Raw genomic sequence first — 25,167 nt, forward strand, 5'->3', positions numbered from 1 at the left:
AAAGGTCAGAGAGAATCCTCACGCTCGTTGGCTGCCTCCTCTGTGGTATGGTAGTATGGATGCGTTAGTGTTGTTTGGTGATGTGAAGAGCGAAAATTGCACAATGAAACACACTTATTATTGTGCTTTACCAGCGGAGACAATGGGAGAATCAGTAGATACCTCAACGTCCGTAGAACCAGAAAAGGTCTGAAGACAGAAAGACAGACAGATATAAAAAATTTGCATAATATACACCATACACAAAAAGGTGGAAAGATTTGATGATGGAGAAAAACCTTAGTAATGATGCTTATTTGTTGGACAAAGGTAAGGGAATTAATTATTGTGTAGACCACAAGTGTAATTTACAGTAAAAAACCTCAGACGATCGTGTTGATCTACGTTGATAAATGGCAGTCCAGTAGAAAGAAAAGTGACGTTAAAGGCCGGTTTAACGAAAACTATAAAGATAACTAGAGTCCACACCAACAATATCGTTCTGTTTATTCTATTCTTTAATACTAAGGTTAGAGATTTGTTTGAAACTCCAGTGATTCATGCATCCCTAAGCAATCATTAATCAATGTTAAAATGAATCTCAAGCCAAAAGTCTGTTGTTCAACAGGTTGATTTTACTGCTGCATGTTCATCAGACAGGTCTCTTAACAGTGCTCTTATATACAGTAATATACATATGATTACATCGTAAAGCCATGAAATCCAGTCACTGAACGGGTTACAATAAGCATCCGCTAATAAATCCATAGCCTAACCTGATTTTAAGTATGTGAACTATTTTATACAAGCAACATTATACCCTTTAAATGATTAATAGCTCATCTCAAAAATCATTTTATGAAATAAGACAAAAATCAACTGGAGAATTTCATCTGTATTCAAACATGAGTCATGATGGGAGATACAAAACAGCTGCAGGAGGAATCATAATTATGTGCTGCAATCGCAATAATTATGCCAGCAATATGTCCGCTACTGCGCAGAAAGGGGATGGTAAACATTTATTATGATGTTTAAGGCCACTCAACACTGCTGTGTTATGATGGAGAATCATTTAGTTTTAGCCTGATTATGAACCACTTACTCTTCAATCTGCATGTGACAACTACCATCACTTTGCTGATGGATGATGGCATGAACCTCCCATCATTGGCTAGTTTAGCCTGAAAAATGTTTTTTAATGCTATTTGAGCATAAGAAACAACATTTATGGGAAAGTTTGTCAGATTTTCTTGCTGATTTTAAATGTGTTATGTAATTGGGAGTTCGTCAAGCAGTTTTTGAGATTTCAGGATTCCCCTATTCAAATAGATAGGATTTGGTCTTGGATGCCAGAGGCGCTGCAAATATGGAGATGGTCCTCACTGCAGAACACGAAATCCAGGGGGAGGAGTTGGATCCAGATCCAACTCCTCCTACCTTACATATACCTAAACCTACCCATCTCCACCTGATCCCTAAACCCACCCCTAAACCTACCAATCTCCACCCCTTATATCTGGATCCAACTCCGCCCCTGGATCTCGTGTACTGCAGTGAGGTGCTACTGCAAATATGGCCGCCGAGTGAACAGACTTTCCTCGAAAGGGACTTTGGTGTAAACAAACAATGGTTATACTAGCTTAATGCTAATTCTAGTACTCATCTGAACCCGGTGTGGTGACAAATCAGGTCCTCATCAAAATCGGGTCTCTGTTAGGACCCCCAGCGATCCCATTGGCTAAAATTACTTTCAATAGATACTCTCTTTAGTCCCTGATTACAATTCCTACAAAATAATGATAATGTCATGATAAAGCTGTTTGAACTACATTATAATGACTATTAATGTCTGTATTAGTTAGCTTATGTACCAGCATAGCATACAAAAACTCGATTATTAGCCTGATATCTTAGTTTATGCATTCATTTGCACTTAACCTACATGTATTCACAGTGAAGTCTTACTCGCCTGACTGATCTAGGGTCAGTATTATCAGAGCTCACTGACAAGTGGTCCATCGGAAAATGGCCATTTTCAGCGTGCGGTTGGGTGTCAGAAGGGTGGTCTGCAGGGGCAGGTTGGTCATAGGACTGGTACGGCTCTTCGTGCTGATCCAGCTTTCAATGGCCTCCCGTTCATACGAGTAGCCGTCTGCAGGCAGAAAACAACACCAAAACGCTTAAACTCAAAACTAAATGTCCATCAAGCAGGTTAACACCTCTCAGACTCTCACCAGCAGCGATCACTGGGTCCTTCATGATCTCACGTGTGATTGGACAGAGGTACTCGTCGGGAGTGCCGTTAGAGACGGGTGCCATCTTCAAATCCTCGATCTTCTTTATGACTTTACTCCGCAGGCCCAGAGACTCTGAGAGAGCACAAGAACACTTCAACACATCCAATCACAGACAAGTGTGACGCTAAAGTACACGTATCAATACATCTGTGCAAACAGAACAGCGGTGGTTTGGTCTCCAATCCCAGTAGTGTCCCACTCTTTCTGTAAATGCTGGGAACAATAATGGGCGGCACAGACAAAATTATTTAAAGGAGACATATCATGCTTTTAAATTGTTCCTTTTTACATATAAATCATACATTTGTAGTCTATATAAAGCGGAACTGCAATGCTTGGGTCTGAATTCCTCATTATTATAGCTCCACAGGCCCCTTTTCTACCCCTTTTCTAATGTGCGTCTGAGAGCAACTCGTTTTGGTGCGGTCTCTTTAAATACAATTGAGACACTTCATACCCCGCCCCCTCTCCAGGTTGCAGAGGTGACACTCGGTTCAACTCCACCCCGTTCGGAGTTTTTGTAGTTTGATAGCAGAGATACGATTATCTAGTGGCACAGAAACGTTTTATTCACACGTTATTAACAAAATGTCAACAACGGAAGACTTGTCCAGCCAGCCTTAACGTTACATGTTCGAGCCAGAGTCGGAGCAGGAGCGAGATGAAAATGAAGACGACGAACCTGAAGAACAACGTCTTCATATGGATGTATCGCAATGGTGTGTTACTGTATTTACACATGAAACTTTGGTCTTCCGACCTTTTACCACCGTGTCGATTTATTTTGATTAATATGTGCGAGGGAGAGAGAGCAAGACAGCGTCTAGTTTGGAGACGGTGATGTCTTGTTTACACTTTCGCCTGGCTCTGAAGAGAGAGAGTGAGCGCGCGCGCGACCGGGTCTCTCTCTCTGCTCGTTCTTTCAGTTAAACATGCGTCCTGTAACAAGCGCAGCAGTTCATCTACATTAGACGGTGTAATGAAGCTTGTGGGTTACTACATCCAACAACCGAACATTTTAACTTACCCTCTCGTAACTTCTGCATCCTTTAGCTTGGACTACAAAATAGCAACGAGAAATAAAAATGGCGGATTGCTCGAAGTTTTGGGCCGGAAGTCAATGTCCTTATTTGGCAGTTCCGCTGTAAATACTGTGACGTAATAGTTCAAAAAACGTCATAGATAACAGAAAAATCGGAACAGGTTGAAAAATATGACCAAAACAGAATATAAAGATATCAACGAAGCACCTGAAGAGAATAATTTCATATTTTCTGTACTTCTAAACACTCCAAATATACAACAAAATGCATTTAAGGGCTAAAAAAGTGCATTTGGCATGATATGTCCCCTTTAATGTAAGCAAGCAAGGGAGGCAGTGCCTAAACATTTTTTTTTTTAAAAGTACTGTCCACCTCTTTTGCCTCACTTGAGCTCAGTGAATTGAGCACCTAAAATGTAGCAAGAGTGTATTGGTAATTCCAAATATAATATACAGATGAAAAGCAAGTGCCCTTATGATAACAAACAACTATCATGTTGGCAGGTGCCCCGCAAATCAACTTTAATGGAATTAAAAACTTCATACTGAAGTCCTCTGGTTTCATTTTACAGTTGATAATTGAGGTGCAAGATGGCACCAGCTGCATATGAATAAATGAGAGAGAGCATACGTCATGTTTTTTTTTAATTATTTATATATAATATATAATAAGTTAATCCTTTGGCAACATTGTAACACACAGTCATGCTAATAAAGCTCATTTGAAATTGAAAAATTTAAATTGAGCACATTAAATGCTGATCTGTGAGTTATGTGGTTTTTAACTAACACAAAAGTTGGGCATTTTCCAAATAGATGTACAAAACAATTTAATAAACAATAATTATAATAAATGTAAAATCACAATATAACTTTATTTATTTAGTTAAAAGAATGATTAAATGCCTGTTTCCATGGTCAGTTGGTGTCAGTTTCCTAGTTTCCCCTCTCCCTATAAGTGCATCATACACCTGTCAAAAACGTTTAAATGTGATTAGTCCGTTTATGTTAGTCCTGTCAACAATGTTATCTTTGCGACGCAAGGTTTTAAAACTTGTAACGGTGATTTGCGTGTCTGTGGAGTTGAGGAATTTGAAAATTGCAAAGCAAATATCAATCAGTTGATACTTTAAAAAGCCTAAATTGGATATCCCAATTGTTCTGCAGCAAGAAACCAAGTCTAGCAATGAATCCAGGAGATTCCTTTAACACAAGCTGACACTTGATTATGAGTGGATCTCTGGTTTTAACCAGAAGTTCTGTCGTCTCAGACTAATATTGCAGGAGGACATGTAAAGGTAAGTACAAACATTTTCTCAATGTTTATAGTTAAGAAAAAAAAAATCATAATGTTTTGACATACTTGTTAGAAAATAGAAAGAGCCATTTTATGATTTGATCAATAAGTCAAAAGTCAGGCAACGTATGTTTTTACATTACTTTAACTCATAAATATAATTTAAAGGCAGGGTAGGTGATTTTTTTCCAAAAACATTTTTGTTATGCTGGTTGAAAGTCTCTTTACATCCTGATAGCAATCATTAAGTATGTTTATATATATATATATATATATATATATATATGAAGAGTTCAGATGCAAAAGCCTCTAAGTGCCATCTGAAATTTTCTTCTAGAATGATCATTTTTATAAAGCTTGTATATTTAAGTTAAGTGATTTCACTTAAATGACAATTAATGGGTAATTTGCATTGCCATTTAAGTGAAATTATTGAACTTAAATATACAAGCTTGATAAAAATGATCATTCTAGAAGAAAATTTCAGATGGCACTTAGAGGCTTTTGCATCTGAACTCTTCATATATATATATATATATATATATATATATATATATATATATATATATATATATATATATATATATTTATCGTATGTGGAAGGTGTAGGACCATAAAATGTTTGTCCAATCATTGCATTCAGTCCGAATGTCCTACTTGCCTGTCAACGTTTGCATTTCCATAATTCCGTGCACCCTGCACCCAGACATCACACATCATCAATGGGTTTCATACTATGAGCATCGCAACTGAAACAACAGCCACCTTTTACAGTTCCTCCTGATCCAAAACAAGGAGCTTATGCTGCGTTCACGCCATAACTACTGTAATTTGGAAGAGATGGAAACCCGTGACTTTATACTCGGAGCGTTCGTGACTCGCATTTTTGCGTTTTTCAATGACAACACTATCAACGCCGAAATGAATCCGCAGCAGTCAGGTCTCGTCTCGTGACGCTTTACAAACAGACGTGGTGAAAAGTGGGTGGGCTCTCATGCTTTCAAAGATAACTTGCTATTGCTAGCCACTCCAAAAATTGCCTACCCTACCTTTAAGCAATTCCAACTTTCTTTTATAAGTTATACGAGATTCAACTTCATTTTAAGTCAGTTTTAATATAATTTAAGTTGAAATACAGCTAATGTGATTATACTTCATTTGAAGCAGCAACAGAACTTAAGTTGAAATAAGTGACATTTTTACAGTGTAGTTTTATAGGTTGTTGTTTTAAACTTTGAACTTGAAACTGTGCTGTGTTGTATTTTTGTCTTGGTAATTTGGCGTGCTGTTTTCATACTCTACCCTCTTTTATGAAGGCTCACCCCTTGAACATTTCTAGCACTTTGCCTTCTCATTTCAGCAGCCCACCACACGCCACGACTCAAAACTATCTGCATCTGACTATACAGCGGTAACTGGACTGACTCATGTCCATTTCTGCCAATGTAATGCCTTCACAGTGGGCCGCAAAGGAATCAAGTCTGTTCAAATGTCATGCTAAATGAAATGGGGTGATTTTACGGTCACAGCGAGTTGGACATCGATTTATTTTTTTTAAACTTTTTTCAGAAGTGCACATTAGGATGGGATTTCTTATGTAAATAGCTGCTGGTTTTAGGACCAAAGTGGAACTAATCAGCTTTAATGCACACAAACTCTTTTCTGGACACAACACAGGCAAGTGCTTTACATAACTCAACAAATCCCATGTTTACATTCCCCACAATCTCTAGGATTAGCTCTTATGTTGGCCACTTTTTCCATGATTTTTTCTAAAAACAAACATGACCCAATCAAGATATCCTGTTAGGTAATATATAAGGGACATGGTGAAATCCACGTTATTTTTTATATAACTCCTCATGACATCAGCTGAGGTAACACTTAAAGGTCATTCCTGCAGTATTATCGACGTAAAGTCCAATCTAAATTGTGTACATACATAAAGTAGACATCCAGAGTCTAAAGCAAGGTATGACACGAATACCAATATTGAGTAATGCGTGCAGTAATTTTACCAATGTGCAGCTCAGAGCTGAGGGTTTCCTTGGTGAGAGAGAGCAGCTCCTCTCCATCGATGTTATTGGATTTAAAGACGTCAATCACGGCCTCCAGCCCCTCCTCACGTAACCATGCCAACACATCTTCCTCAGACCACTCGCTCACCATCAGTCTGGAGTGACCACATGACTTCCTTCCTGAGAGACAGCAACAGGACACATGTGTTACCTAGGTATGGGTCAATCAATGACATGATTACATGCTCTTTTTTTTGTCCCATCTACTAATTTACTAAAAAGTGCAATTCATGTCAGAACAAAAGCCTTATGGGAAGCAGTGTGACATATAATGCAGCTGTGCCTCCGGGTACTACAGTTTGATTCCAAACTTGAGGTTTTGTCTGTCCTGACCCCATTGTTTCCTGACTCATTTACGCTGTCTTATCTAATAAAAGGCCAAAAATAAAACTTTGAATGCAATGCAATTCATACATGCAGTACAATGACAGGCAAACACCTCTTCTATGATGAATACATTCTTAATTTCTGAACTAAAATTAATTTTGATGTTTTTCTGGAAGTCAAGCAGATACAACTGTCCTGATGATTTAATGATGATGTAAAAAATTAAAAGAAAAACCTTATTTAATAATTGGGCATGGTATTACATTTTTTTTTTTTTATTAAATGAAACCGACATGTAACATTTCAAAGAATTTTTTCCTTAATGTTCCTTTTTTTTTAATCATGAACATTCTTATATGTGATGAAACGTATCATCAAAACTAATCATGAATTAAGCCGAAGATCAAGAGTGAATTGTTAATAAGAATGCAGGTCAACTCTTCTCTCACTGCATCTAATGCATAAATCATGAGGTGGAATGTTCTACAACATGTATCCGCTCAGGATGCAGTCAGATCATTTGCAGTACTCTGAGTTCCTAGTGTGTGTGAGATGTTATTTTGTTATTCATAATGTAGATCTCATCAGATTTCTTCCACACACAAGCAGTTAAACCAGTCAGAGTATGTAAAGCCCAGTAGAGCTCACGGAGTGCACTGTGTGTTTGGACTGAATCTGCAGCTGTGATCCATCACCCCAGAGAAACTACTGAAGGACGAGAGAAGAATACATCTCATTGTCTTCCCTGTTTGTGTATTCGGTCTGATACTACACCTCTCCTGTGTCTCTGACTCACACTGAGTAATTATTGAACATGGTAGCAGTATTACATGCAGCTAGCGGTGTTATAACAATAATGTGAGATTTACTTGGACCTTTTATGCTTTTTTTAGTGTGTAATGTTACTGTTTGAGCTCTGCAACGTTACAAAGCACAAAGTTCACTCCATAGGGAGTTATTCTCTATATCAGTAAACTCTGTTTCTGAACTCTCTGAAACCCCTCGATAGTAGCTGTCACAATATTCCTCATTTTAATAATTCCTGCCCAAGACGTGCAAAAAAAGGGGCAAGGCTTGGTTGAGTTGAGTTATATTGTGTTGAAACTGGGGGATATGGTAAGGGGCGTGACATTCCCGAAACGCTTGAAGCAGTTGACCAATCACAACACGCAATTACAGTCAACCAATCAGAGCACATTGGGCTTTTTGGAAGGAGGGGCTTCATAGAGAGGAACTAAATAAAGCAGACTGACAGACTGGGAAGAGAGGTGCTGCAACAATGTACAATACGTGAAAAATATGTTTTTTGAACATTCAAGCATGAAAACCATAGTTTAGTCAGGTAAACCCCAAAAACAAAATCAAGTTATATATATATATATTATGGTCTGGATTTCTCTTACCTTCACTGCTGGAAACTGAAGCAGCTTCATCTGAAATGAGGAACACAAGAACAAGTGTAACTGAACATTAAAATGGGCTTGACTCCCAGTCAATAGTATATATGTCTATATTATATTATACTGGATTAATCTCTTGAGCTTCGTAACAGCAGTAAACACACTTTAGCAGTGTATCAGTGTATCAGAACAATACAAACACTGCTCAGTTTGTATTTTTGTTGTCAAGTGTCTGTTGAGTGTTTATTTTTTGTGCCCTGAAAGCCAGAATGTGCACTGTCTGCTAGTTACAGACTAAACAAACAATAAAAACTGGTAACACACACTCACCAGGAAAAGATTTGCCTTCAGTTTCAGGAATCACACAGGGGGAAAATGACAAGACAGAAAAAGCAAACAATCATCTTGTTGCACACACAATTATTTTATCGTTCTTAAAACAAATAAAACAAATACTTTGTAATTTGCACTCTCTGTGTATGGATCATTCCTACTCTGCAGTATTTTCATACCACCATTATATATTTTAATATACTGTATAAAATATTTTTCACATTTTTATGATGGACAGTCCACCCCAAAATAAATATAATGATTCAATAACTCACTTATGAATACTTCACTTGTTTCATTACTGGATGAATCAGCGTTTTTGAATGAATCTTATGAATGAATGATTCAATGATAAATCCATTTTTTAACAGTCACTTGTCTCCACCTACTGGTGTAACGATGTAATTGATACAAGCGTCAAGCTGGCATATAAATACTTCCGGTTACAGAGTTTATAAAGTACTGTATAACAGGACTGAGCCGTATTCATTGTAAATGAACCCACCCTGAGCACAGCTGCCATCTTCTACCTTCCAGATATTAACGCTTTTGTCCATGGAGCCGGTGGCGATGAGAGGGGCCGTGGGGGAAAAGGCACAGGCCGTCACATACCTGCCCAACAGGAAGAAACCGACAGGGTTCAACAACTTAAACTGAGAGTTCAGACCTCAGAAATCATGACTCAGAACTCACCTGTCATGCTGGTTAAGTGTGTAAAGTAAGATGCCTTCGTTCTGCAAAGTAGAACTCATTGTTATAAATGTTATGCTACAGACATCCAAGTGGGCTGAGCTGTCAGTCATCTTTTATATTTATTGGTTGGACAGAAATATACGATGAATATGAATGAGACTCACAGCTTGATACACAGTCACGGTCTTATCCACCGATCTGTGGGAAAAGAGAGAGTGACATTTAAAAGGCATGAGTCAGACGAGCTCTCTATGGCCTTTATGTGCAGTAAAACTGAGCTTGTCTGCCTGCTGACACATAGTGGATGAAAAATCCATTTCATCAGAGATTATTAGCAAACAGACTTCAAGACCAGCGCTCATCTTTCATGGTGTTCTTCTGTGATTACACAGCACCATCCAGTGGAAAACAATGGAACTGCAAGGCAGGACCTATATACATTTACATTATCTGCATTTATGGATTTGACAGATACTTATATCATCAAAAGCACGTATACATTATTATAAATTTATGCAAATTCATTCATGCAGACATGTTTGTTGATCTCTTGAATGCCAATGTCCAATCAGAGGTGTTTAAGTTACAATCCATTCACCGCACAAAACGTCCAAGTTTTTTGTTGAGTAATGAGTTCTGCTTGCTCTCGCAAATCCTCCCATTAACAAACAAAGACAGGGTGCAAGTAAGCGAATCATTATGCAGTGTGTAGACAACTTTATTGATTTTAATGTAATGTTGTGCAAAGTTTTGGAAGTGACATCTACATATAAATGCAGGATTCACTCTCGAAATTGCAAGTGACATAATGATAACTAGTCTGGGACAAAAAATATGGCATGTCTTGATACTCGCAATGTTAATGCAGAATAATAGATTACTAGAATTTTTTTTTTAAATTCCATTCCAATTATTTGTTGAAGTAAATGACTAAAATGTCTAACTGCACGTTGCTATTTTTGTTATGGTGGAGCCGTTGCAAAAACACAGACAGTGATGCATGTGCAATAACAATAATGTGCATAGTTCTGATCTACTGTCTTAACATAATTTAACTTATTCTTAATCACAATGTAGTTAGTTTCTATTAATACTGAAGGCTATATACTTAATATGTAGCTCTGTTTTACACATTTTGTTTCAGGGGTCCCTGCTCCATATCTCTATCGCCTAAGGGGTCCTTGCCCTGAAAAATGTTGACCCATGTTCTAACATAAAGTAAGTAACTTTTTTGCTCCAGCTACTTTGACGCATGTATGGTGTGAGAGTGGCATAGGTTAGATGTCACAATGAGCAAGAAAGGTTGACATGGAGCAGCTAAATCTCGATTCTCTAGGGAATCACCCGTTTAAAAAAACCCGCCAAACAGAGGAGAGCCTCCAGGCAAAAAGAGAACTCGTAATAAAACAAGAATCAACTTTGGCTTGGGTTTTCGGAGATGGCGAGAACTGAGGGATTTGAAATGTTGTAAAAGCAAAGCGAAGATGGCGTTTTTATTACTCAACAGGTGAGTACGGTATTTTATTGAACAGATAAAATGCCATATGTAGCTCTCTAACAGAGTTAATTGTAAAGCATTATCTATTGTGAAGGGTCATTTCATTGTCGTTGTAGTGCTGTGCTGGAATTTTTTTTTTTTTTTTAAGGAAGTACCATGTCTATTAATGGGTATACCTACAATAACGTCTTCAGCTAGTCAGCTTGAGATCCTTTCCATCTAAACTGGTTAATATCTCTTAAGCCTAGTAGTGAATGTTTTATGAGCAGTGAACCGTAATTATCCGCACAGTCGAAGCACAACCAAAACAATGTTCCTCTGCAAAATGCATGCAGTTTTGTTTTTAACCGCTAGAGGACCTAAAGTTACATAGTGTACCTTTAAATTAAAGGTGATGTTATTTTCTCTTTGTTAATAAAATACTTTTGTATTGAAGTAAAAAATTTGTTGTGTGTGTGTGTGTGTGTGTGTGCGTGTGTGCGTGTGTGTGTGTGTGTGTGTGTGTGTGTGTTACAGACCCTGACACCAACATCTGTCCATCAGCAGAGTAAGCACAGGACAGAACCGGAGCAGACTGACCCGTCAGAGTGTGAGCAAGCTGCATCTTAATGACTGTGGATCAACATACATCATTAATCACACACACATTCACTAAATACACAGACAGAGAAGCAAGACAAAAGGCAGGTATCAGATGTCCTACCTGCAGCAGACAAAAGAGAGACAATCCATATCTTCAACAGACTGTCCTGACCACATGAGGCCAGCTGAAACTGAACACAGCCACCCGTTCCTGGGAAAGACAGACAGAGAGAGAGATAATTCAATATTAGGAAAGCTATTTTTAAACTATTTTGCAGATTGCCAAAGCTACAAGTTAGTAAAATCTTAAAGTAATCAAGTTACAGTCTAGTTACCCTTTTGAAAAAGTAGTTACTATCGTTCAAAAGTTTGGGGTTGGTAAGAATGTTTAAAAATGTATTTGAAAGACGTCTCTTATGCTCACCAAGGCCATATTTATTTGGTCAAAAATACAGTACAACAGTGATATTGTGAATTTAAAATGACTGTTTTCTATTTTAACACATTTTAAAATGTAATGTATTCCTGTGATCAAAGCTGAATTTTCAGCGTCATTACTCCAGTCTTCAGTGTCACGACGTGATCCTTCAGAAACCAGTCTGATATGTTGATTTGCTGCTCAGGAAACATTGAAAACAGTTGTGCTGCTAACTATTTTTGTGGAAATTGTGATAGCCTACATTTTTGAATAGAAATGTTCAACAGAACAGCATTTATTTCCAATAAAAATCTTTGTAAAATGTCTTTACTGTCACTTTTTATCAATTTAATGCATCCCAACTGAATAAATATTTTAAAAACAAAACAAAAATGTATTGACTCTTTTGACTTTTAAATGGTAGTGTGCATTCAATCCATTTAAAAGGAAAATCTCTTTAAAAAGGAATACCATCAGATGATATTTATTTTTACAATCCGAAGTATCTGGCAAACAATGCGAATTAGGGTGACAGTGTTAAACAGAATATAAATTTACAATAAAAACACTATAATAAAGTTGAGTCGAAAACATTATATGAAGAGTGGCATTTACTGAATACTTTGATAGAATAAAGACACCGGGAATGAAATAATTGGTGAATTCTATATTTCAGTAAACTAAACTGTATAGTTCACATTTAAATAAAAATCTGACTATGAATCTACATTTAGTAGAGTGCGTCTGATTATTACTTAAGCTCGCTCAGATACAGCAATGTAGTATTTGGTAACTTGTCGGAATAATTCAAATTGAGGAGTCCTACCCTTCATTATCTGAGGAGCAAACTGACAGCAGGAGACCCCGAGGTCATGGGCGTTCTTCTCCGCATGGAGATGGTTCATATCCAGGTCCCACAGTCGCAGGTCACCATATGTGGAGCCGGTGAAGAACAGCTGACCGCAGGGAGTGAAAGAGCAGGCGACTATACTGGTGTCAGCCACCGCACCAGTCCTAAACATCACCATACACAAGTGTCAATCAAACAGTTTGGTCTGGGGCAGTGCAAAATAAATATATTGTCTATACCATCATACAAAAAGATAGGCTTGCTTCACAATAACACAGTGGACATTAAATATCTAGACCAGTAATGGAAAGTTACCAATTATACTAATTGTATAAAATGGTATTTTTTACTACAGACAGAGATACAAAACAAGAGTGATGTACCTGCGCAGTGTCCTGGAGGTAAAATCCCACAGTGCGATGGTCCCATCGGACCCTCCAGACACCAGGTAAGATGAATCTGGAGAGAAGGCGCACACCCTCACCGGACTCCGACCCGGATGCTCCAGGACGGCCTCGATCTCTCCGGTGTTCATCGACCACACCACGGTGGTGGCATCGGTGGAGCAGGAGGCCAGGTATTGACCGCAGGCGCTAAAACAGCAGCAGTGGACCCCGTAGCCGTGCCCGGTCAGCGGGGAGAAGGGCAGCTCGCTGAAGTCTCGGCTGGAGTAAACACACACGCTTTTGTCCGCGGAGCAGGTGGCCAGCAGAGAGCCGGAGAAAGCACAGCAGTTCACATCATCTCGATGACTTTGTAAGGTGCAGATCAGAGACACCATGTTTATGTCTTGTTGTCGTGTCCCTTTAAATACACAACAAGAGGAAGTCACATAATGGACAAAACGACATACTGTAACTCACATTTAGCCTTTCTAACTCTAAAAGCGAGACTTATTATATAACAATGAAACCACTTAATTTAACAAACTTAATTTTTTCCACTTCACCTTTTTATTTATGTTTATGTTTAAACAGACGGGAAAAAAACGTATTTAATACCTCTGAAGTCACTCCTAGACAATATCCTTCCTAACATTATCCATTATCATGTTTAATAATCTAGTGTTACATTCAAATATATTTAATGTATTTTCATTGCTTACGTTTATGTTATAATATAAGCGGTGTTTGTAGACGTACCTCCTGCTCACACTTCCTGGTTCTGTCACGTCACTTTCAAACCACGTGGTTTTTGTTTACTGTGGCGCGTTAAGGTTTGTCACTTTATCGGATTGGTTTAAATATATACTTTATTTTACGTGGAGCCCTTTTCAATTTTTATGAACTTATTTGTACACGATAATGTATTTTAATTCAATTAAATGTAAATAACTATGTCATTGTATATAATAATAATATTAAATTATTATGAATAATATAGAGGCCTAGGCATGCATATATTTGTTCTGTTGAACACAAAAGAAGATATTTTGAAGAATGTTGGTAACCAAACAGTTGATGGGCCCCATTGATATCCATAGTATGAAAAATATATACGATGAAAGTCAATGGGATCCATCAACTGTCTGGTTACCACAATTCTTCAAAATATCTTCTTTTGTGTTCAACAGAACAAAGAAAGTCATACAGGTTTAGAACAACATGAGGGTGAGTAAATGATGACAGAATTTTCATTTATGAATTTTCATCTATTTGGGTAAATCTGATATCTCTTACAAATTATTTTCATGGCAAGATGTAAAATTGAGAATAAAACTATATATATACAGTACAGGTCAAAAGTTTGGAAACATTACTATTTTTAATGTTTTTGAAAGAAGTTTCTTCTGCTCATCAAGCCTGCATTTATTTGATCAAAAATACAGAAAACAAATTATTACAACTTAAATTAATAGTTTTCTATTTGAATATACTTTAAAAAATAATTTATTCCTGTGATGCAAAGCTGAATTTTCAGCATCATTACTCCAGTCTTCAGTGTCACATGTGACATCCAGTCTATCACATGATCCTTTAGAAATCATTCTAATATTCTGATTTATTATGAGTGTTGGAAACAGTTCTGCTGCCTAATATATTTGATGAATAAAAGGTTAAAAGGAACTGCATTTATTCAAAATAAAAAAATATTTTCTAATAATATAAATCGTCTTTACTATCACTTTTTATCAATTTAACACATCCTTGCTGAATAAAAGTTTTGATTTATTTCAAAAAAAGAAAGAAAAAAGAAAAAAATTACTGACCAGTAGTGTATATTGTTGTTACAAAAGATTTCTATTTTTAAAACATTTGCTTCTTTTTTTTCATCAAAGTATCCTAAAAAAGTATCACAGGTTATGAAAAAATATTAAGCAGCAGAACTGTTTCCAACTTTGATAATGAATCATCATATTAGAATGATTTCTAAAGGATCATGTGATAGACTGTAGTAATGATCCTGAATATTCAGCTTTGCATCACAGAAATAAATGATAATTTAAAGTATAATGAATTGAAAACCAATTATTTTAAATTGCAATAATATATCACAATATTTCATTTTTTTTCTGTATTTTTGATCAAATAAATGCAGGCTTGATGAGCAGAAGAAACTTCTTTCAAAAACATTAAAAATAGTAATGTTTCCAAACTTTTGACCTGTACTGTATATATAGTTCAGTTTGATACTGCCCATTTAAACACTTGAATAAAAATAGTAAATAAAATGTATATTGCATTAATATTTTTAAATGATTTTAAAAATCCATTGATTGATGCATTTTTGATAGTATTTATTTTGCTGCCCATTTAAACTGAAATAAAACAGTGAAAAAAAGTTATTGCATTCCTATTTTAAAATACTAAAAACCTGACCAGTAAATGAGACCATTGCCCATGGAAAATTGAATAAAACAACACATTAGACACTGGCTGGATTTAAAAACATCCTTTTAATAAGTCCGTGCCAAACATCCACACACTCGCACAAACACTCTCTCGCACACACACTCTTCTCTCTCACTCTCTCTCTCTCTCTATCTCTCTCTCTCACACACACACACACACACACACTAGTGAAAAATAATGCTCCTACAAAAAGAACGCTACCATTTGTTTCCCACAATATCTTTAAATAAAATAACTTCAAGTACTCTGACGCAGGTACAAAAAAACTCTGTTCTAGCTGCCTCCAGTGGGCCACGACGCACGCGGGAGACTCAGACACATGTGGTTACAGAACGCTTGCTGTCCATCTCTGAGCGGCTCTGGGGCCAGGGATACTGAAGAATACTCCGACAGTTTTCATATGGGTTCAGATATGAGTTTCGTACAGTATGCCTTTGAGTGGAGGCCGTGATGTGTTTTATATAAGAAAACAATAACATTACAAAACAGGGAAAAAACAAAACAAAACAAAAAAGAACAAATTATTTTCCCTATACCCTGTTCTGAAGGGCAGGCACTACTAAGATTAAGGAGACCACAGTGTTTTGTAGAGGATATGTATATACTGTACAAACAATAAATGTATATTATTAATCACTTTAAGACTAAAATTAATTGCTACAATCATTCTAAGGCATAAACAATATCCAATGTCTGAAACAATATGTACACATCATTCCAAACAAGACTCAATATATTGACATTAATAGACAGTATGTACACATGGGTGCCTCCTGCTTGTCTGCGTGTGTGTGTATGTGTGTGTGTGTGTGTGTGTGTGTGTGTGTACAGTGATGCCGTTAGTTCACTTTCAGAGGGTTGAATACTCTGATGCCACATGGCACAGAACAGTGTAAACAGTTTCTTTTTTTTTTTCTTGGCTTTGTTTCATATTTGGAGAGGAAAAACACAAACAAATAAACATTCCATTAGATTTAAAGCAGTTTTGCTGTTTCTTCCTTTTCATAGAAAATGAAGAGTGGACCTCTCTTTTATTAAGTCATAAATAATCATTTAAAAAAATTAAATACATTCACTATAATATTAACGATAAAGTAAAAATACAAAACCAAAATAAAAAGATATTTACAAGTAGTGGAAAGGGATTTTTCTCCTTAGTACAGCTCTGATGGTTGAAATTTCAGTGCGATTTCTCTTTTCTAGAAGGAAATGGTATTGCACAAAGACACCCTCTGTCTTGTGTCTCTTTGGGTGTTGATGTGTGATTGGTCGGTCCTGAAGGGCCCTGGGTTGCAGAAAGAGTCTGCTTGTGAGCCCCGGTCGCAGGTTTGAAATGAAACCACCTCAGTTAGTCTGCTTAAGCAGCTCAGTCCACCTCTTCTCGAAGAACTTCCTCATGTTGTGCCCGGCCCGGCCGATGTCCGAGTTGTCCTCGTTGAACTTCTCGCAGTTGTCGAACACCAGGTTGACGTCGATGATGAACGTCTCTAAATTCTGATATCTAAAGAACACAGCAAAAATTCAGGTGGGTTACTGCATCTGTATCTCTCTGTTAAAGGTTCATGAAACACTAAACATTTTTTTGGAGTGTTTACAGATATGTATGTGTTGCACATTATGGACAGTGCTATCATTTTAATGCTAAGAGGAATAAAACAAATAATAAATGGATTTTGTTATTATTTGATATTGATATTATGTTCATTTGTAAAGTGTATAATTTTATTAAAAAAATTGTATTTATGAATGTTATTTTTATAGTTCTTATTCTTATAATTTTAGATACGAAAATATTTATTATATAAAAAAAAAAATTATTATTTAACTTTTAGGTGACTATTTCCATCCAGAATTTTAATGCCCCCTTCTATGGAATTTTGTTTCTGCCACCGAATAAAAAAATTCTCACAATCATCTCAACTTTTTTCCCTCCTCAAAATTTCAATTAAGACTTTATAACTCACACAATTGCAAGTTTATATCTCACAATTCTGGGAAAAAACGTAGAATTGCGAGATACAAGCTTGCAATTGTGAGTTAGAAAGTCAGAATTTTGAATTTATATTACTTCATTCTGACTTAATTTCTCAGAATTGCAACTTTATAATAACATTACATAAGAGAAAAAGTCCGAATTGCAAAATATAAACTTGCAATTGCAAGAAAAAAAGTATCCCTGGCAGAAGGCACTTGAAGACACTTTAAAGCGGAAGAGAAAGACACTTACTGGCTGCTGACGAGTTTCTCACGGATCGTGGAGAAGTCCATGGGTTTTTTAATGACTTTGCGGTACCCTGGGACAGATTTGAGGTTAACAGGTGTGAGGAAGGGCCAGGCGTCCTGATGACGTTCCAGTTCAGCCAACAGAACCCTGAGAAGTACAAACGTACATGAGGTCTGCATAAAAAGCAACATTACATCCTCCACAAATACACATAGAAAATGAGAGAATGCGAGTGGTACCTGCAGAGGCCCAGGTCCCGGTTGTTGTCTCTGGCTGTTTTGGCTCTTTTTACGCAGGCAGGGCTGTCTGGTTTGGGTGCAGGGGGGGTGGAGGTGTTCTTCTTGGCCTGGGTGGAGGTGGCGGCTGCTTTCTTTGGGGTGCTGTTGTTGCTGCTGGTGGCTTCCTCTTCTTCGCACGTTTCCGTCTGCTTCTTGCTTTTCTTGGCGGATTCTGTCTTTTTTCCTCCACTGGCTGGTGGCGCACGATTCGGAGTCTTCTTAGATTTAGGTGACTGACCGCTTGCCTGAAATGGTGGACAGGACCAGTTCAGATTTACAAGTTAACATACAGGAATAACACTCCAAATCAGCCAGTGAACAGTACACATCACTGCTCCAGGGGCTAGACTAAATTATTACAACTCACTAGCACTTGCAGTCACTTTCAGTCACTTCCACTGATGAAATAATGAGAAGATTAAGCAAAAACATATTTATTATCATTATTTATATAACTACTATTTATTATTAGTAGTAAATTCTGAATCCTGCATGTGAAAGGCAGGGGTGCAAAAAGGGGTATGCAATTTTTAATCAAATAAATGCAGCCTTGGTGAGAATGAAAAGCTTTCTAAAAAAAAGAGAGAAAATTTAAAGGATTAGTTCACTCAAAAATTAAAATTCTGTCAATAATTACTCTCATGTCGTTCCAAACCCGTAAGACTTTCGTTCATCTTCGGGACACAAATGAAGATCTTTTTGATGAAATCGAAAAGATTTCTGTCCCTCCATTGACAGCTACACAACTACCACTTTGATGCTTCAAAAAGTTCATAAAGAGATCATAAAACTAATCCATTTGAATGAAGTGGTTTAGTGCAAATTTTCTGAAGAGACACGATCACTTTTTATGATTAACAGATTGAATTTAGGCTTTTATTCACATATAAACATTGATCAGCGAACGTAAACAGAAGCTCAACCGAACCTGCTTGACACGCGAGAACAAACCTCTTGCGGAAGCTCAAACGTGCTGTGTAACATGAGAATGAACCTCATTGGTTCTCAAGCATGCTTGAATTTCCATTTACCATTTTTAATGTATGCGGTGATGAATGTTTATATGTGAATAAAAGCCTTAAATTAAATCTGTTCATCATATAAAGCGATCGTGTCTCTTCAGAAAATGTGGCCTAGCGTCGACTGTGAATGGAGGGACATAAATCTCTCGGATATCTCTCTCATATAGATGAACGAAAGTCTTCCGGTTTTGGAACGACATGAGGGCGAGTAATTAATGACAGAATTGTCACTTAAAACTAACCCTTAAAAAAAAAGAAATAATAATAATAATAATAATAATAATAATTATATCCAAGATATAGAAATCCAAGATAATCCAAAAAGTTGAGATGATTGTGAGAATTTTTTTATTCGGTGGCAGAAACTAAATTCCATAGAAGGGGGCATTAAAATTCTGGATGGAAATAGTCACCTAAAAGTTATAGAAATTATAGAAATATTATAGAAATATAATCTGTGTTAAATTTGGTTCATCCAGCTCCATCCAGAAAAAAGTATCTGAATATTTTAGAGCTATAGCTCTGAAAACATGCCCCTCAGCAAAGAAGCACTTGCACCACTGGTGATTTGATCTGGAGGCGGTTACCTTGGAGATGCAAGCAGGGCAGTACCAGTCTCCCTCTGGGATAGTGGTTATCTTGGGTTTGTGGCAATAGGTGTGACACCCCTTGTCACAGCCATCACACAGCAAAAGCAGGTCTTCATTATCCCCCTTTCGGCACATCTGACAGTACTGAAAACACAAACAGGCATGTAAGAATGGAAACTACAACATATACATTATGTAGATGCATAACAAATGCGTGTTCCTACACTTACGGACAGTGAAGTTTATGACGTCACTTACCACTTTCATGATGGACCTTTCCCAGGCAATGGATTTCTGCAGCTGCTGCAGACACATGGCCAGCTGAGAGGAGCTGCGCACCTCAGTCAGTGCCTTCCGCCACAGCTTCATCCCTGGAGCAATCTCTTCCTCTCCCCTGCAGCACACACATCAAACAGGGCTTTATTTCAAAGATGTCATTTGCCCTTAATGTATGTGTCAGATTGAGTAGCTGAGATCCTGAGATCCACACATAAACACACACGCACACACACACACACACAGAGGAGTGAAGAACAGGCATACGCCATACAATTCTGTGGTATGACTTCACAGCCATACATGAGGACGGAGAGCACAGGATGCTGTGGTGTACCATGCACTTAAAAGTATTAGAAAACAAATCAAGTTTTGACGTTTTCAAACTCCGTCTGTGCACTGCTGATTAAAACCATGCAGCCAAAAACAGGAAGGGTGCAGGCAAGGGAGTGAGAGGAAAATGAAACCAAAAAACAAACACGAAACCCGAAACTGTAGCCAGGGTGAGAACGCATGGACGGACGAGCAGAGAAGCCCCAGCCAGCAGAGAGAGGGAGAGGGGGAGGAGGAGGAGGGGGAGGAGGAGGAGGAGGAGGAGGAGGAGGAGGAGAGACGAAGGCTGGCAGTCTGGATGACCTACCCTTCCCCTCCAGCGCTAGTGGATGGAGCAGGTGCTGGGACAGTGACTGTACCCACATTATCCAGTTTGATCTGGATGGTGGTCCCTAAGGGGCTCCGCAGGTACCTTCTCTCGATGTGGCGCTCCAGCTCTGCCAATCGCGTCACAGCGATGTCCAGAGGGTTGCTGGGACGACGGATCAGGCCCTTCTCCGAGCTGCGCTCCTCTTGAGACTCCGCCCCAGGGCGGGGCTTGGGGAGGAGCTTGTGCTCGAAATAGACTAGGTCCTCTCTTTCAGACTGTGGCTCTGGATATGTCCAGCCCTGAAGCAAGGGATTGTGGGAAGTGACAGTTAATATAAGAAATGACCATGATTTGATGCATTTCTGGAAGCATTCTAACTGTGCACTCACCTTGACCTGCAGGCTGGCAGACGTGACTTTGCGCTCCAGCTCCTCCACCTGTTGCAGCAGAGCAATATCAGTCTCCATGGCCTGCTCCTCCACACACCACTCCTGCAGCGTCTCCACGGAAACCTGGCCCTCGTCGAGCTCCGAGACCTCCATAACTGCCACTGCAAACAAAAAATAAGACAACCGTAAGACCCCAGGAGAAATAACATCCGTAAGGCACAGCACAGCAGAATTGAGCACGTTTTGACAACTGCATGCTCGGCTGAGTCAGTTGCACAGTGGTTTAGAGGGCTTTTATGACTGTTATTTAGGGCTGGCAAATAATAAAATGCCAAAGTAATTCATTGTGGTTATTCTGATTGACATTTTTGCATTCTATATGGATTAATTTGCTTAAATTTACTCACATTTCTTGACTTGAAAATATACTGTATTCAGTAGTATTTAGTGCTGTCAAATCGATTAATCGAAATTAATCACATCTAACAAACGTTTTTGTTTATATAACGTGTGAATATATATTATTATATCTATATATGTATTATATTATACAGTGAGGAAAATAAGTATTTGAACACCCTGCTATTTTGCAAGTTCTCCCACTTAGAAATCATGGAGGGGTCTGAAATTGTCATCGTAGGTGCATGTCCACTGTGAGAGACATAATCTAAAAAAAAAAATCCAGAAATCACAATGTATGATTTTTTAACTATTTATTTGTATGATACAGCTGCAAATAAGTATTTGAACACCTGAGAAAATCAATTTTAATATTTGGTACAGTAGCCTTTGTTTGCAATTACAGAGGTCAAACGTTTCCTGTAGTTTTTCACCAGGTTTGCACACACTGCAGGAGGGATTTTGGCCCACTCCTCCACACAGATCTTCTCTAGATCAGTCAGGTTTCTGGGCTGTCGGTGAGAAACACGGAGTTTGAGCTCCCTCCAAAGATTCTCTATTGGGTTTAGGTCTGGAGACTGGCTAGGCCACGCCAGAACCTTGATATGCTTCTTACAGAGCCACTCCTTGGTTATCCTGGCTGTGTGCTTCGGGTCATTGTCATGTTGGAAGACCCAGCCTCGACCCATCTTCAATGCTCTAACTCAGTGGTTCTCAACTCCAGTCCTCGGGACCCGCTGCTCTGCACATTTTGTATGTCTCTCTTATCTGACTCACTCACTTCAGTTCATGGAGTCTCTCCTAACAAGCTGATGATCTGATTCAGGTGTGTTAAATAAGGGAGACATATAAAATGTGCAGAGCAGCGGGTCCCGAGGACTGGAGTTGAGAACCACTGCTCTAACTGATGGAAGGAGGTTGTTCCCCAAAATCTCGCAATACATGGCCCCGGTCATCCTCTCCTTAATACAGTGCAGTCGCCCTGTCCCATGTGCAGAAAAACACCCCCAAAGCATGATGCTACCACCCCCATGCTTCACAGTAGGGATGGTGTTCTTGGGATGGTACTCATCATTCTTCTTCCTCCAAACACGTTTAGTGGAATTATGACCAAAAAGTTCTATTTTGGTCTCATCTGACCACATGACTTTCTCCCATGACTCCTCTGGATCATCCAAATGGTCATTGGCAAACTTAAGACGGGCCTTGACATGTGCTGGTTTAAGCAGGGGAACCTTCCGTGCCATGCATGATTTCAAACCATGACGTCTTAGTGTATTACCAACAGTAACCTTGGAAACGGTGGTCCCAGCTCTTTTCAGGTCATTGACCAGCTCCTCCCGTGTAGTTCTGGGCTGATTTCTCACCTTTCTTAGGATCATTGAGACCCCACGAGGTGAGATCTTGCATGGAGCCCCAGTCCGAGGGAGACTGACAGTAATGTTTAGCTTCTTCCATTTTCTAATGATTGCTCCAACAGTGGACCTTTTTTCACCAAGCTGCTTGGCAATTTCCCCGTAGCCCTTTCCAGCCTTGTGGAGGTGTACAATTTTGTCTCTAGTGTCTTTGGACAGCTCTTTGGTCTTGGCCATGTTAGTAGTTGGATTCTTACTGATTGTATGGGGTGGACAGGTGTCTTTATGCAGCTAACGACCTCAAACAGGTGCATCTAATTTAGGATAATAAATGGAGTGGAGGTGGACATTTTAAAGGCAGACTAACAGGTCTTTGAGGGTCAGAATTCTAGCTGATAGACAGGTGTTCAAATACTTATTTGCAGCTGTATCATACAAATAAATAGTTAAAAAATCATATATTGTGATTTCTGGATTTTTTTTTTTTGATTATGTCTCTCACAGTGGACATGCACCTACGATGACAATTTCAGACCCCTCCATGATTTCCAAGTGGGAGAACTTGCAAAATAGCAGGGTGTTCAAATACTTATTTTCCTCACTGTATATCTGTATATGTAGGTGTGTGTGTACCAACACTCCTATAGCTATATATATATATATATATATATGTGTGTGTGTGTGTGTGTGTGTGTGTGTGTGTGTGTGTGTGTGTGTATATATACACAGACACACAACACAAACACACACTCACACACACACAAAAATAAAATAAAATACAGGGGTGGTCTTAAAATTAAAGTTACATGATGCAGACATAATGCCAGAAAGGGTGAAATAAACAATAAACCGTTAATTTTGATGAAATACATAATACATGGAACAGTTTTGACAGTATATTGATTGTTTATGTTGCTAAGGGTGTTTCTCAGTGAAACAGATCTATTCGGTGAAGCGGACACTTTATCATAAATAAATCATGGCTATTAAACAATCACAAACAAGAACCGGAACTATCAGTTTTATAAAATTAAATAAAATTAAAAGAAAACATTAGTTTTGTTAAGTCTTCCCTGGATTTCATTTAGAAAGAAATAAGACAATATGAAGGACCATCTCCAATATGACACAAACAACTGTGTGTCCTGGAATCAATACAGCGAATACAATTAAACTACTGGAATGTCAAATTGTGTTAACGATGATGAATAAACATCATCTCTGGCAGTCCGATCTTTTTTATTTTAGTCTGTTTCCATGGCTAAATCTGTAAGATCAAACACACACTGGCACATGGTGCTCACCCTCTCGGTTCTTGTTGCAGGTCTGTGCGATGAGCTCCATGGATTTCTGCAGCTGTTTCTGCAGGGCTCTCTCTCGGATGCCTCTGCTGTGGAGAGCGTTCACTAGGGCTTTCAGCTCCTCCATGTCTGTCACCTTCCACCAGCCCAGCAGCATGTCTGCCAATCAGCAAAAACCATTACTATCAACAACCCCAAACAAAATGACACATTTGTTGATATATATTATGGTTAAATCTTGCAGACTAAAAATTACATATTATTATTTAACAAAGTAGCATTTGTGTGCATGATACCAACACTCACCCTCTGGTATTGGCAGCGCTTCGGGGTGGTCATGATTTCTGGGAAGGTCCAGTGCCATTGGAGAAGGCGCTGATGTAAGCTTCTCCCCAGTGGGAACAGGAGAACCACTTTTGCTGGTTGAAACGCTGTGTGCCAGCAGGGGGCTGGCGCTGCCCTCCACTGAGGGGTACATGTGCAGCGGGCTGCTGCACAGGGGTAGACTGGGGCTGATGATCCCACCGGACCAGCTGCACAAAGGCAAACCAATAAGAGCTCCACCGGGCTTCACCTGTGGGAGATAATGAGAAAACAAGATATGTAGCAACAGTATATATTATAATGAATATACTTTTTTTCTTTTTACATTTATGCCAAGCTAAAATATTTTAGCAGGTAAAATTGAGAAGAAAAAACATTTATATTTCAGTCATGGGGGCTTTGTATATTGCTGTAGAAAATGAGGAACATTGGAGTCAAAAAGGATGAGAGTCACTGATTTAGATTCACAATTTAGCAGAAACTTTAGACAGTTTTAAAAACACTTCTACTCTCATAATGTTTTCAGTATCTAATCATTTTTCTGGCTTAATTCTGTTTAAACTATTACAAAATTATTACATTGTTCAACACTAGGGGTGTGACGAGATCTCGTGTTACGAGATCTCGCGAGATTAAAACGCGACGAGATTTCTCGTCGAGGTGAAACTTTGTCTCGTGAGTTGTTGTGATGTCAGCGTGATGGAGCGTGAGGGTGAA

General features: G+C 38.4%; 2 protein-coding genes across 25 annotated transcripts in view; both read right to left on the reverse strand.

Moving 5' to 3' along the window:
- Positions 1 to 594: 594 nt before the first annotated feature.
- On the reverse strand, positions 595 to 13,984 carry wdsub1 (WD repeat, sterile alpha motif and U-box domain containing 1). 6 transcript variants are annotated; one of them, XR_014608249.1, is made up of 13 exons: positions 13,940 to 13,984; positions 13,181 to 13,601; positions 12,774 to 12,961; positions 11,651 to 11,740; positions 11,466 to 11,559; positions 9,614 to 9,647; positions 9,450 to 9,490; positions 9,262 to 9,368; positions 8,427 to 8,486; positions 6,637 to 6,816; positions 2,217 to 2,351; positions 1,548 to 2,134; positions 595 to 1,364 (listed from the first exon to the last, which is right to left on the reverse strand). XR_014608249.1 is itself a non-coding variant. In XM_084129295.1 (13 exons), exons 1-13 carry the CDS (start codon positions 13,833 to 13,835, stop codon positions 1,983 to 1,985), a joined length of 1,524 nt encoding a protein of 507 aa, XP_083985421.1. In that variant the 5' UTR covers positions 13,836 to 13,957; the 3' UTR covers positions 595 to 1,982. The 6 variants fall into 6 exon arrangements, 3 of the variants coding, with proteins under 3 accessions (XP_083985421.1, XP_083985422.1, XP_083985423.1); XR_014608250.1 differs by having other exon boundaries at positions 595 to 1,436; positions 1,476 to 2,134; XR_014608251.1 differs by having other exon boundaries at positions 13,903 to 13,984.
- A 1,690-nt stretch (positions 13,985 to 15,674) lies between these two features.
- baz2ba (bromodomain adjacent to zinc finger domain, 2Ba) overlaps positions 15,675 to 25,167 on the reverse strand; it is a gene marked incomplete at its 3' end in the record, with an annotated part of 93,650 nt that continues 84,157 nt past the window's right edge. For 14 of the 19 annotated variants that reach the window (XM_084129306.1, XM_084129316.1, XM_084129310.1 and 11 more), the window contains 9 exons: positions 24,433 to 24,700; positions 24,130 to 24,285; positions 21,072 to 21,232; positions 20,680 to 20,981; positions 20,022 to 20,157; positions 19,761 to 19,907; positions 18,113 to 18,396; positions 17,877 to 18,020; positions 15,675 to 17,150 (listed from right to left, as the gene is read on the reverse strand). In XM_084129306.1, the coding sequence (XP_083985432.1) occupies positions 16,994 to 17,150; positions 17,877 to 18,020; positions 18,113 to 18,396; positions 19,761 to 19,907; positions 20,022 to 20,157; positions 20,680 to 20,981; positions 21,072 to 21,232; positions 24,130 to 24,285; positions 24,433 to 24,700 (1,755 nt within the window). The remainder of the gene's footprint in view (positions 17,151 to 17,876; positions 18,021 to 18,112; positions 18,397 to 19,760; positions 19,908 to 20,021; positions 20,158 to 20,679; positions 20,982 to 21,071; positions 21,233 to 24,129; positions 24,286 to 24,432; positions 24,701 to 25,167) is intronic. The other 5 variants (XM_084129315.1, XM_084129314.1, XM_084129313.1 and 2 more) reach the window with 3 other exon arrangements.

The sequence above is a fragment of the Abramis brama genome (genome assembly GCF_963993115.1).
Source record: "Abramis brama genome assembly, chromosome: 11".
Classification (NCBI taxonomy): domain Eukaryota; kingdom Metazoa; phylum Chordata; class Actinopteri; order Cypriniformes; family Leuciscidae; genus Abramis; species Abramis brama.

Bases quoted from the DNA above. Each gene is read 5' to 3' on its own strand.
- wdsub1 (XM_084129295.1), bottom strand. From the start codon at position 13,835: ATGTTAGGAAGGATATTGTCTAGGAGTGACTTCAGAG. The intron at 2,352-6,636 runs GTAAAATTACTG...GTGCTCTCTCAG, and splicing joins CAGCTCTGAGCTGCACATTG to AGTCTCTGGGCCTGCGGAGT. The intron at 2,135-2,216 runs GTGAGAGTCTGA...TTCTGCCTGCAG, and splicing joins GGACCCAGTGATCGCTGCTG to ACGGCTACTCGTATGAACGG.